At 38.0% G+C, this 14,280-nt stretch overlaps 1 protein-coding gene across 4 annotated transcripts in view; it reads right to left on the bottom strand.

Moving 5' to 3' along the window:
* LOC145999963 (WD repeat-containing protein 27-like) overlaps window positions 1-14,280 on the bottom strand; it is a 63,520-nt gene that overhangs the window by 35,336 nt on the left and 13,904 nt on the right. For all 4 annotated transcript variants that reach the window (XM_083137255.1, XM_083137252.1, XM_083137253.1 and 1 more), the window contains exons 5-9: window positions 11,386-11,535; window positions 7,758-7,986; window positions 5,876-6,035; window positions 4,877-4,980; window positions 2,959-3,214 (exon numbers count right to left, since the gene is read on the bottom strand). In XM_083137255.1, the coding sequence (XP_082993381.1) occupies window positions 2,959-3,214; window positions 4,877-4,980; window positions 5,876-6,035; window positions 7,758-7,986; window positions 11,386-11,535 (899 nt within the window). The remainder of the gene's footprint in view (window positions 1-2,958; window positions 3,215-4,876; window positions 4,981-5,875; window positions 6,036-7,757; window positions 7,987-11,385; window positions 11,536-14,280) is intronic.

Genomic DNA, 14,280 nt, shown 5'->3' with positions numbered 1-14,280 from the left:
GTAGGACCAGTCTCACTTAATACTACTTAAAAACAAAAATAAACAAGGTCATTTGTTCACATTTTCTTTTACAGGTGATCAGGTGTTGATTTCTGAATAGCAATCCTACATGAGTACAACAATATTGAATATCTGTTCATGTTGATGCTTGGTAATTTCCTTGATGATTTGGAGTTCCTTTACAAAATAAAACATATTGACATATCAAGTTTATTAAGGGCCGGTTCTTCAATGCTCAGTTAAGGTTCATGTTAGCACGTAACTGAAAGTTTGTGAAAATTTTGGTTTTTCAATGTACAGTTAGCTCGTAACTGGAACTCTGGTGGCGATTATCTTTACTGCTACTTCTTCTTGCAGTTACCAGCCTAACTGGAAGTTGCGATGCAACATGGCTGCCCCATGCAGCTATCGAAGTTCCACACTCCCAACTTCACTGTCAGATTAAACAAGATATGATTCATAAAAACCATTAAATTGGTACAGAAAAATACTAGTTTTGTTTGGCAGAGCTTACCAATGTCCATGCAAATATGGAAATTAAGCAGCGTAGTTTCTAGAATTCGCTTGGCAAGGTTGTGTTGGAGAATTTGTGGCAAGGATATCTAGCAGGGAGGAGAATCGCCAAACAGTACTTTGGTGTAGTGGTGAGTGGCACCACCTTTCGAAGTGTGTTGTGTTTTGTAATATGAGTTCGAGTCCTGGTCCCGGATCTTTTTTTTTTTTTTTGTCAATTATTTATTACGTGTGTTGCCTTCCATTCATGCTTTATTGTTGAATGATCTTCTCGGAGAAATATTACAGTAAATTTTAAAATTATTTTTATTCGTACCTTCGTATTTTTAGAAGTTTACAAAGCATGCTTACTATATGGTATGCCCAAATGAAAAGGAGAGCTTTGCTGTAGCGGCGTTGTATCTAATCGAAGAAGGTAAATATGATTGCCGATAGATGGCGCAGTGTTTGTCCCAGTTTGCAGGTGTAGCCAACGACTTCGACTGCTGTTTCCTCAGTTGGCCAAAGTGGTTTTGCGCAAACGGGTGCATTATGGATTCCTCCAGATCAGTGCAGAGAGCTGTAATCCAATTTCTTCGCGCAGAAGGTGAGCATGCTTCAGAAATTTATCGCAGGTGGTACTGCAACACGTTGCTGAGGCTTAAACAGCCCATCAAAAACAAGCGCTGAGGTAAGCTCTCGAAGAGGATAGTGCTGTTCCAGGACAACGCTAGGTCACATGTGGCCAAGAAGACCCTCGACCTGCTGAAAACATTTCAATGGAAAGTCCTCGCACATCCTCCATACAGCCCCAATATTTCCCCATGTGACTTCCATATCTTCGGCCCCTTAAAACAATCACTGAAAGGTCAACGGTTCACCTGTGACAAGGAAGGCAGAACACCGTGGAAAACTGGATCCGTAAGCAACCCAGGAGTTTCTACACTGAAGCCATCCACTCCCTTCTACGCGCTGGGATCAATGCATCAATATCAATGGCAATTATGTGTAGGTATCATGTTACACATTAATTGTAATTCACTTATTATGTAATGCAAATATTCTGTAAAATAATACTCTTTATATATAACTGTAGTATCCTTTTCATTTGGGCACACCTAATATTAACATGTTGTTTTTTCGCTCAACAAACATGTATAGAGAGGTACAAAGCATGCAGTCAAATGTACAATATTTACATATTAATAGTGTTTATATTAACAGACAGGTATTATTAATGTTTCAACTTTCGAGTTCTTCACGCCTCGTAGCAGCATTTCCCCCATGTGGAATTGACCTTTATTAGAAAAAAGCCCAATTTGTAGTGCTGGCTTTCCTTAATTTATTTCGTAAGCATACAGGATGGATATGCAGCCATAGTAAATAGAAGAGCGCGATAGCGATTGAACTCATTGTACCAATCGTTTCCCAATGCAATAACGGGCTTTTGAGCATGGCGCGCTTGTAGTTCTATATTTAAACGCCAGGCCGTGTGCTAGTCGACGCGGTTTGAAACTATACTAATAGATGGCACGCAGATCGATTTCCTGTAATTTCCATGCTTCAGAATTGCCAACACACTGTTTTGGAGAAAGAACCATGGTTTAGTTAACTGGCAGTTACTTTAACATTGAAAAACCCGGTGCTGGTTAAGACTGGCTGTTATCTCCAACTGGCAGTTAGTTAATAGAAAGATTAACAGGACATTGAAAAACTGGCCCTAAATTTGTAATAAAAAGGCAGCAATTTTCGCCAGTATTTTGATTTAGGGTTTCCGTCAGGAAAATATGAATTTTGTATATGTGAAGAGAACGGCATAAGGACTTCAACCTGGAACTTAGTAAACTTGCCACCAAAACAGTAAAACTATGCTTAAGGGTTAACTGACATTGAGAAAGAGAGCACCAATCAAGGTCCAACATACAAATATATAACTCACAATATTTCCTTATGACCACAGTTTAATCACAATGCTACATTTACCATTCTACATTTTAATTCTTATTGAGAAATGTAAAAACAATTAGGGATGGCCAAATCCAGAAAAAATTATCCGGATAATGGATAATTTTCTACTAAGATTTAAAAAATCTGGATATTTATTTATTTGAATTTGAATTGTCCACTTTATGCACAGAAAGGCTATATTGAGACTAGACATACAGTTTAAAGTGGGATCCATGCCATTGTTCCATGAGCCTCCAATGGGTATAAAACCCGGGACCCCTTGATTCCAAGTATCTGGATACTGGATATTCTGATATCAGGATTGTCCATGTTATCTGGATTATCCAAATTGTACATATTATCTGGAATATCCAGATATCCAATATTCAGATTATCCAGATATCCAATATTTGGATTATCCAAATTATCCGGATATTCAGATTTTCTAAATGTGTGCATTATACGGGCAATTTTGTTGTCGTTTGTTGTTGCATCAACAATTTATCCCCTAATACCTACCTCGACATGACAGTAACGTAGCTGTCTTCTGAGCTCTCTTCAGATTGGTGATTGATATCATTTACAAGTTTGTCTTGCTTCAAATCTTTAAAATGTGTAGATTTCTCTTTCAATGCAAAAGTCACAATGTAAAAGACATTATGAATCTGAGGCTTCCTCAGAACAAACCTTATTTTCTCCTTACTTTCACAGTTTACAGTCAAAAAGTCTATCAATGGAAAGATCAATCCTTTCCATCCCAGTTGAGGTGTTATATCTAGAAGAAAAACATGCATAAAATATTATCATGAATTCATGGTCGTGATGAAGTAAACATGGTGAAAAAATTGTATGGAAAAACGTCTGTGTTTACGCACTGCTCTTCTTATTCTGAAGAATATTTCAGGGTGCTGCATACTGTATCTACCAATTTCAGTTGGCAACCCTGTCAGAGTGCACATGCGCATGTTTGGCATATCTACATACGTGGAGATTTGGGAGACAGGCAATTAGTAACCATGGAGCATTGGCTGGTGCAGACGTGAATTGTGATGATGTAAGCCTTCTTCCAAACAAACACGGGGCACTGTGGTGGAACAATAAAGATCACCATGCATCTTTTCCAGAGACACATAGCATTCTGAGGTGGATTAGACAGTGGAGAGCCATGGGTAATATTGAATCGCCAGGCATTGTTAAATACACACTATTCCACAGGACATGTTGAGACGTGCATCATGAAAGCCTTCCCGCATCGCCTCGAACATTGCATCCAAGCAGGAGGAGGACATTTAGAGGACGCTATGATCAAGGTGCATTGATGCCTGTATTGTCCATATTATACACTGTATTAAATGCCTATGTGTATATTTTTATTTCATAACCGTATAAAGTTACAAGCACTCACCATCTTTCCGTTGTCATTTGAAGTTGGTAGATACAATATGTGCTACCTTGTAAGGCAAAATATCTCCATCCCAGATACCTATGGTCATAGGCGTAACTTAACAGGGGCAAGGGGGAACGTGCTCCCCCAAAGATTTGCAGGTTTACTAAAATGTTAAGTTAATGGTCGTTAATCTCCTGAGAAGCAAAGTAATGAGTAATTTTTATGATTTAGCAAATTTAAGTTATTTGCATAGCAAAGTAGTCTTGGAAGCTATTTTCACGGGATAAAAAAGATAAGCTCCAAGTTCGATTCTGTTCAATTAAACTATTACATTTAATCTCAACATCCCTCTTTTTCAGACAATATGACACAAAATAAGTGAAAATTTGAAACCTTGCATAATTTCCAGAATAATTAGACCCCATAGAACTGTTGCATGGCATTTTGTTGTCCCTGCAAAATACACAATCTCGGGAAAAGTATAATCTGCATTGATATTGGCCAGTCCTACCCAAAATATTACAAGCACCACAATATTCACTCAACAAAATATCATAAAGTTCTTCCAGTAACCCTACATCTGTACACACATCCTTCCCATGCCGTTTCTTCTTTATGCAAACTACCTTAGAGGACCTAACAGAATGCATCAGGAATGAAAGAAACTCTTGTTAGTTTCGGTAATTGAATATGTACTAAAAACTAAATTATCCAAATTCAATGGGACTGTGTCAGTTATGGAAAATTACAATTCAGATAATCTGCAATATATTGAATCAAACATGTCCTGACAGTATAAAAATACAGAGAATATGATACAATAAACAATACTGTAGCATAATATGTACCAGTATATATTAAGTGGTATTGTTTGTGTTTGCTATTAAGTATTTATTAAAGCAATACAAAATAACTAATTAAATAAAACATATATATTTATTTTAGTAATGGTAAAATTTATTAAAGTTCCTTTCCAATAAACCAGATTCTCACCTAAGTACATCAAAAATATTAAACACTAATTGGTGAATTTACATTGTACATACACACCTTTAAAACTTAGACAAGTAAGTTGCTCCTGGGTCCTGTAATCCATGACATTCACACCAAGATTGGAACATATAATTAGCACTGGGCCTGGAGTCAGAATACACCTATTAAAGCAAAACATCAATTTTAGATATAATTTGTATTCTGCTGATACTGCTTTGCACTAATAATGTAACTTATTAACCCCTGTTAATGAAGATACTTTACCATGCTAGCAATTTATCATTGATATGAATGCTAATATTTGCATTTTCTGTTACTTTGAGTCATTTTTGTGCCAATTTTCGCTAATTGCAATGCAATGATGATGAGTGATGATTATATGAAGTTGATGAAGGAACATTAACAAAGGCCACCCATACACAGGACACAACTGAAACACAGGAACTTTGGTGGTGAGAATAGTTGTAATTGTTGAAACATATATTCACATATCAAATTAATAAACCAAAATTATGTTCAACAACACTATGGCCTTTATCCAGAATTCAGAAGTCTGAATCAGCAAAATGTATTGAAATCTGGAAAGTGTCTTGCTTACAGATATGAAGACCAAATTTTGTAAGGGTATGTATTTTTGCATTCATTAGAAAAGAACTTGGTGATAATGATAAAATTTTTTGAAGATTGATTGATTTGGTATATATTGCTTTGCTTTTCTGACATTCTGATTGGGAAGATGAGGGTGAGTGATTATATAATTTCACACACTTGTCCCACCAGACAGTTTGCAGCAGAATTAATGTTCTAGGATCTTGCCTAACTCACAAGATAATTCAGTTTATTTTCAACGTATTTCACATTATTTTGTGTCAATACATGGTAGGAAAACATAGCGCACACCTTTCAAAAACATTAAAACGTGAGCATTACAATGTGTAATTTCGCATTTCATGTTTCCATCAAATACAAACTATCTATTATCCAAATAACATTAAATAGTGAATGTATTTTCAAGTACAAGGTGCAAGACAGTGTCTTCTGTCATACAGTACTTACTTTGACACATTCTGCATGGGCCAGAACTGATGCGAACTTTCATCTTCTGCAAATCCAGAAGCATCTCGGTTATGTAAAGAAACACTGAAGATTATACACCCAGCTTCTCCAACATTTTCAATTTCATTGGCCAAGTCACATCTGTTCAGGAAATCTTGACCTAACCAAAAAAAAGAGAAAGAGGGAATAAAATAGGTAAGCATTTCTCTGTAAATAAATAAAAAAAAACATTTTCTATGAATAAATTAATTTATAAATATGTACTAATACAGTGGAACCCTGATTTTACAATCTCAGATTTTACATTTTCCTGCATTAAGCACTCAATCTTCATATTTCCAATAAAGCAAAACGTAATCAAATTTTCCTGGAATTTACATCTTCCCGTATTTTACGTTTCTTCACCTTGGTCCCTCAAAGAACGTAAAATCGAGGTCCAAGGGCTTACTTTTCACATATAATCAAAATAATACAATTAATGTCATTTAATCATAAATTCCCCACACAATGCTGGAGCAAAATTAAAGAAAATTGCACATATTTAATTATCAGGATATGAGTATTTAAACTCTCCAAAAGGGTCACAGGACATACCTAGACTCCAAAAAAATCATTAGTATCGGTGATCGAAATTGACCCAATACTTTCAAACACAAAATACCGATGGTATCAAACAATACTAATTTATCAGTAATGATAATAGCTCAGCCTTAATGCATCCATAATCATGGGTGTGTTAAGTGTGAAAATGTTTTGTACTTGTACCCGGGACCCCTTATTTGTATTCCTTTCTTGGCAATTTAGTCTTACCAAGATAATGAGGAACAAGGAAAATTAAATGAAATTTATGAAGGGACATTCATCAAGGAACACCTTTTGGTGATGAGACCTTGATTGATTTGATTTTGATGTTTTTGATTTTGATGTTTTAAGTCCACTTTATGCACAGTAAGGCTAATCGGGACTGGACCTAAAGTGGGATCCGAACCACTATGTGCCTCCACCGGGTATCGAACCCGGGACCCCTTGATTACAAGGCGAAGATGCTACCACTGCACTATCGGGGAGGCCCTAGTAAAGGCAATATGATGGACCTGTTACGAGAACTTGAGTCCACCATTCAACACACTTGACCACCAAAGCACCTAGGGTGAAAATCAAAATCTCTTCCTTAGCTATAATGTTTGATTCCTGCAACTAGGATGATACGGAACTGAAAAAAATAATGACGGTGGCAGCGGCGGCGGCGGCGGCGGCGACGACGACGACGACGACTATTATTATTATTATTATTATTAGGAGGAGGAGGAGGAGGAGGAGGAGGAGGAGGAGGAGAATAGAATAAAAATCAAATATATAAGAAAAAAAGAGTGTTAACGAAATTACTAGCAAATTTCATTTACATGTAAGCTACGGGAAAGTAGATTATGATATTCAAGTTAATGTTATTGGTTTTGCTCAAGTTTTACATATCTGTGTACTTTTTGCAAAATTTGTCATTCATTTATGTTTAAAAAAAAATCAGCATTAGTTACATTCTTAACCTAGATATTATGCTGGTTTTGTGAGTACAAGGAAGAATATAATCTATTTACTCATTATTCCACATAGAAGTTTGAAGCATGATCAATTTTTCATCTTTCTGGCACTTCCTCGGGTATGAACTAGTTGCTTGCATACAAAAAAGAATTAATACATAAAACCATGGTGTGCCCAACCAACCATTACATGACTGGGGAAGCTGACAGAAAGGTGGCAAAAACGACATTCTTCTTCTTATGGAATGAATCAAACATGAAGTACAACACACAATTTACACACCTTTAATAATAATAATAATAATAATAATAATAATAATAATAATAATAATAGTACACAATACCTGATTCTTCGGCATTCTTCATTCTCTCCACTTCAAATGATTTGCTTACATTAGTTGAAAACACGCTCCTCAGCTTGTAGTTTGAAGTCATCTTGTACGCTAACACCGACCCCCTGTTAGTCCCTAGGCAGACTCTGTCCAGATCGTCAGTGAAGGAACAATAAGTGATACTGTGACTACCAACATCCAATACTTGGTACAGCAAGGACCTTGTGGTTATATTCCAGAGCTTCAATAGAAAAGGAACAGAGAGAAACATATGTAGCACATGAATCAGGGTGTTATCCAGAATTATCTAACTGGAGGGCGTAACATGGTATTTAGGGTGTGTATGGGTATACCATGCAATTTATAAATTTAGAGCCACAATGACTATTCTGTAAAAAAAAAAAAAACTTTAGGTGATGTATTGAGGATATTTGGGAGGATGCCTTTCTGTGCATAAATTGAACTTAAATACAGACTCAAAGAAACCAGTAATAAGGAAAGAAAAGAAAAATGTGATTACAAGTCATTCCTGTTCTGGAATTTCTTTCAACGTTTTGGCCCTGTTTCTAGGGATTTCCTTGGGGTTTTCCACGGTTAAAAAATATATCAAGCTACAATTTTCGACCATTTACCTTCCTCTCTGAGTTTAATCCATTTATATGTTTTAAACTCATTGAAAAAACTTTCCTTTTATTTTTTTCTTTCATTATTTGTAACTTTCCAGACCACTTGAGCTAATCACAACAATCAGGACAAAAGATCTAATGATGCAAATGATGGGACAAACACATTTTCTTTACCCAGGGATTGAACCTTAGACCTTTGGCTTCACAGTGCCTTATACTGACCACTTCATAGAAGGCAGCTGAAAATATCTGAGTAGGGCCTTGGAAACTAGACAGAAACGTTGAAAGAAATTCTGGAATGGGGATGATTCGTAAGTACCGTTTAACCCTTTCTGGATGAGCAAGGAGCATAGTCTGTCATACAATTTCTGTCCAATAAGATGAACAATGAGCATAGCCCATCTTAAAGAGTATCAGTCTCGGTTGAAAGTGGTATTGTGTCAGTAATAATTAAAATGCTTTGTTTATCTATATACAAGGTGTCATTTTAATGGTGCCCACGGACCACAGAAATGTATAGATAACATCAAGTCAAACAACTTTCCTCAGGAACATTTTTCTCGTTGGTGCGTCATTTTGGTGCAACAGTCGTTCAAAAATCCCATTTTGCCGCCTGAATGATGGCAACCACACACAACATTTGATTGCATTTGAGACGTCATTTCCTGTCATGAAGCGATGCTTTCCAGGGTTGCCAGGAACACACATATTCTGTGAAAAATGTCATAGCTACAATCAGCCTCATTATGTACCATAAAACAAAACGAGAAAACACGTTCTGTAACCTAACAGGAAGTAAACAAACAATACGAAAAATGGTAGAAAGAAAATAGAATTCCCAATCTGCGATCCAACAACACCAACAGTATCCGAGTACCAAAATGAAACAAGGCAAGATACGGATCAAAATCCCTGTCATCACTGGCAAGTAAAGCGTGGAATCAACTACCTGTAAATTGCAGAAAGGAGAGAAATTTGGCCAAATTTAAACAACAGATTAGGACATTAATCTATGAATACTGACACTGTGCCTATTCTACCTCATTTCCTCCTTCATAAAACGTTTATTATTAAAAAAATGTTTATTTTAGTCTATTTCTTATATTTGTCAATTACATAAATTTATAATATTCCATTTTATGTATACTTATAAACAAATAGCGTAACTGTATATTAATTCATGTAGGGGAAAAAGCTGTTTTTGTAGTTCGGAATCAATGTAAAAAAAAATGTAAGCTTAATTGTAACCCTACTTTAATAATAATAAATAATAATAATAATAATAATAAAGTAGTCATATCGAATTTTGTCTTAGCTTACATATCAAATATTTGCAAATCTAGTTACCAAGTTGATATCTGCAATTTAGTCTATCCACTTCGTCCTTCTGATACTAGTTGTCTGTGAGACACTGAACAGATGACAAAATAGAAATGAAAGAACTCAAATTCCAAAGGTAATCAACACAGGTTAATATAATGTATATAAAAAGGTAAAGGTAAAAGGTAAAGTGTTCCCCTGTGCATAGCACCACGCCATGAAGACGTATAGGGGGTGTGGGGGTAACGCCCCACACTTTCTTGATCCGGTCGTGAGTGGGGGTGATGTGATCAGCATCATGCCCCTGACCGCCTTTACCCCCCAGGGTTTCCCCCAGGTACCCATGTTATTCGACGCTGGGTAGGCGCCGGGGCCGCTTCCACCGTTAGAAAAGTTCCCGGATTTGATATAATGTATATTCAGGGCATTATGACGCAAGTGGCAAAAATGGTTGAAAATACAGTGATATAAGTAGTAGTAATACAAGCTCTCCGGCTACTGTGTTATGCACTGGATACACATGTAATAGTTTGCAACTGTGAACAGGACAGTATATTCACTACTGATTCGTCATTAGATTGTTACTGTGGTTGTACGTGTTTTAGCCATAATATAACAACATGAACCTTGGATACTTCCCTTATCAGCACAAAAGTACCACATGGCATCTGGACACAAACCTGTAGATATCAACCTTGCAATGAGATTTGCAAATATTTGACATGTAGCTGGGCGTAAACAGCTACATGTAAGCTGTAAGTCCAATAAAATTTATTGTTGTTGATATTTGACATGTAGGCTGAGACAAAATCCGATATTGACACTTCATTTTGAATACTTTTTTTTACCATTCTCATATCGTTGGTTCACTTCCACCTTCCCTGGAAATGACTGCTGATCTTCCGGCTAGTAGGCTATGATGTTCAGTCTTCTGGACGCGTTTCTCACTTCGTTTTACAGCTAATAATGTGGTTGGTAGTTTGTCATTTTTCACAAAATTTGTGTGTTACTTGCAACCCTGCCGTGTGCTGTTTCGCAGCAGGAAATGACGTCACAGATACGATCAAATGTTGTGTTGGGTTGCCAGCATCGAGGTGGTAAACGGTCTTTTTTGAACGGCTGTAGTGTCAAATCGACACACCGAGAAAAATGTTACTGAGAAAAGTTGTTTGTTTTGATGTCCTCTATACGAATCTGTGGTCCGTGGGCACCATTAAAATGACACCCTGTATGTGGGTGAGTATATTTGTTTGTTCCAGCATAACTCTCGAACGCCTGGAGCAATTTCAACCAAACTTGGTACAAGTATCACTTGCAATCTGGAAATAATATTTTGGGGTAAGACACCCCTGGCACCCCTAGGGGTGGGATGGGAAGGGGTGTCGAATCCATAGTTTTTGGAGTCGCTAAGCTAATTAGTGACATTCACGATCACATTTAAAATTAGTTACATTTTACACTATAGTTATAATTCATTATTTTCCTGTCTAATACAAGATTGGGATAAATAAATACCCGGGCAACGTCGGGTAATCAGCTAGTTACTTATAAAGTGTGCCTGTAGTACTGAAATACTGCATTCCTTTCCAGTGATTTTTATATTTTTGTGGGTTAGTATTGAAACTTATTTCTCACTCAATCCTGTTATGATAAGCAACTATACAACCTTAGACATTATTAAGAATTGCACTAACCTTTAGCTGATTGATATTGTTGATAGACAAGAGAATGTCATCCTTCTCAGGACCGAACAAAGCTATTTTTATAGAACTTGTAGGCTCTTCTAAAACTATTTCTTGGGACACATGATCTAAGAATGCCTTGGTACCTGCCTCCTTTGTGTACTGGAAAAAAAAGAACTTGTTGGAAATGCATGTTTTATTTTAAAATGAGAAATGGAATGGTTCATTTCCAGGATGAAAATGCTACAGAAGGTTGTTAGGGATATATAGAATGACACTGCCATCTGTGGCATTGAGCTCAAGTGATGCTGTAGCTGTTGTTATCAGTCGTGTATCACAGCTTGCAGGTGCTGGAGTGTCGTGCGTGTAGCTGTCAAATAGCACCACAAAGAACCGTTACTGGGAAGGGTACGTGTCATGGTCCTTTTAAATGTACGAGGGTGGTTTGAAAAGTTCTCGTAATCACCACCAGATGTCAGTGCTAGGACAACGAGGTTCCCGCATAGTAATAGGCCATCCTTTATTAATAAACACGTGGCGCATCAGTGTTCTGGGTAGAGATCTGTTGTGCGGACGTCACTTTGTAGTTGTTCCCGTGCAGTGCTTTGTGAAGATGGAAAAAATCGAGATTCGAGCGGTGATTAAGTAATTCGTAAACAAAGGTATGAAAGCAAAGGAAATTCATGCCGATTTTCTGAACACACTGGGGGACTCTGCTCCTTCATATTCAACTGTTGCAAAGTGGACAAACGAGTTTAAATTTGGTCGGGACAGCTTAGAAGATGATCCACGTAGTGGTCACCCAAAATGTGCTACTACCCCAGAAATTATTGAAAAAGTGCATAAATTGGTCATGGAGGATCGCTGACTGAAAGTGCGTGAAATTGCTGAAGCTATAGGAATGTCATCCGAATGGGCGTATCACATTTTAACAGTTGAATTGGATATGAGAAAATTATCTGCAAGATGGGTGCCGCGACTTTTAACACAGGACCATAAACGCATCAGAGTGGACATTTCCGAACAATGTTTGACTCGTTTTAAGAGAAACCAAACAGATTTTTTGCGCCGGTTTGTGACGACAGATGAAACGTGGGTCCACTACTATACCCCAGAGACAAAACAACAGTCAAAGCAGTGGAAACATGTTGATTCACCACCACCAAAGAAAGCAAAGGCAATACGGTCGGCCGGAAAGGTAATGGCATCAGTGTTTTGGGATGCGAAAGGGATTCTGTTGATCAATTATCTTCCCACTGGTCAAACAATTACGGGACAATACTACGCTAATCTCATCGACCAACTAAAGCATAAGATACGGGAAAAGAGGCCAGGTTTGGCAAGAAAGGAAATCATCTTGCATCAGGACAATGCGCGCCCTCACACAAGTGTCGTTGCCATGGCAAAATTCATGAACTTGGTTACGAATTGTTGCCACATCCGCCTTATTCGCCTGATTTGGCTCCCTCAGACTTCCATCTTTTCTCCAAACTCAAAAGTTTCCTCGGTGGACGGAGATTCTCTTCAAAGGAAGAACTAATAGCCGAAGTTGACACGTATTTCACAGGCCTGGAGGAATCTAATTTTCGAGATGGGAACAAGGCATTGGAACATCGCTGGACCAAGTGCATTAGTGTACAGGGAGACTACATTGAAAAATAAAAAAAAAATCACTGTTGTAAGTCGTTTCTTTCTATTCCATTCCGAGAACTTTTCAAACCACCCTCGTACATTTCTCGAATGACCAAATAGTAAAACAGTGTGAGGAGAATGGTTTGACCATTTGGAAAACCTCTGTGAAAGAGATAGTGTCCCAGTGCACACAGCAGGGTCCCCCTGGCAAACATTTGCCCACAAAAGGCACTCGTAAGAGGACACCAGTGAAAGTATCGCTTGTTGTGCTGCAAGAGATTCAGCAAATGGCATGCCAGGAAAATCCATGAACCCAAAGTGAGATGGCCAGGAGTATGCTTATGGCTCTTTCCACTGTGAACAAGACCAACAATAACTGTCTCTGCTTGCGGTGTGTTCATAAGGTACCTGCAGTGTGTTCATAAGGTGCCTGAGGTGTGTTCTGAGTGCTAATGTCACTCCCATCTACAGGGACAGAGAGCTAATGTCACCCTCATCTTCAGGGATTGAGAGCTAAAATTACTCTCATTTTCAGGGAAAAATTATTTAATTTCTTCCAGTGTTCCTTTGCAGTCAACAAAGCCTCCCATACATTTAAATCTATGACTCCTGTTACTTTCATGAGGTGCCTGCAGTGTATTCGTAAGGCCTGGATACACCCCCCCCCCCCCTCCTCCAATGCCACATTGCCAAACGCAGGATCAACCACAGAAAGCTCTATGAAAGACGACTGTAGTCACCGTGGAAAAAGTGTACATTTGCATCACTGGCAGTGGTCATATTCGGTGGATTACGTACCATAAGATAGATGGCAAGAGGCACAGCAACTTTGTTCGCTACTGCCAGGACACTTTTCCAAGAGGCATCATGGTTGTCACCAGATTCAGTTATGCAGGGAAGTTGCAGACACGTAAGGTGGACACAAATGTGAAGGTGAATGCTGCCTACTTTCAGTTATCCATTGTGAACCCCATCTTCTTTGCACACATCCCTCGTTTGTATGGAGAGGGCACTCAACAGGTGCACATTCATATGGACAAGGCCTCAAGTCATACTGCCCGAACATCCCACTACTTTTATCAGGAGATGGAGCAGGAAACAATTGATCCATGTTATCCCATCTCAGGACATTCCGGTGGAAAGCCCCGACACCAATCATATGGATGGATTTCTGTGCATTCGGACTCTTGAAATTACATCTGAAATATCATCATCCACACACCCACCCTGGTCTTGGGAAAGCCTGCAGAGAGGAATGGGATAGGATTCCCATGC

The sequence above is a fragment of the Lepisma saccharinum genome, chromosome 16, assembly GCF_977018435.1.
Source record: "Lepisma saccharinum chromosome 16, izLepSacc3.1, whole genome shotgun sequence".
NCBI classification, from domain to species: domain Eukaryota; kingdom Metazoa; phylum Arthropoda; class Insecta; order Zygentoma; family Lepismatidae; genus Lepisma; species Lepisma saccharinum.
Note: the sequence above shows the minus strand (reverse complement) of the source record. Positions and strands in the feature narration are given on the sequence as shown.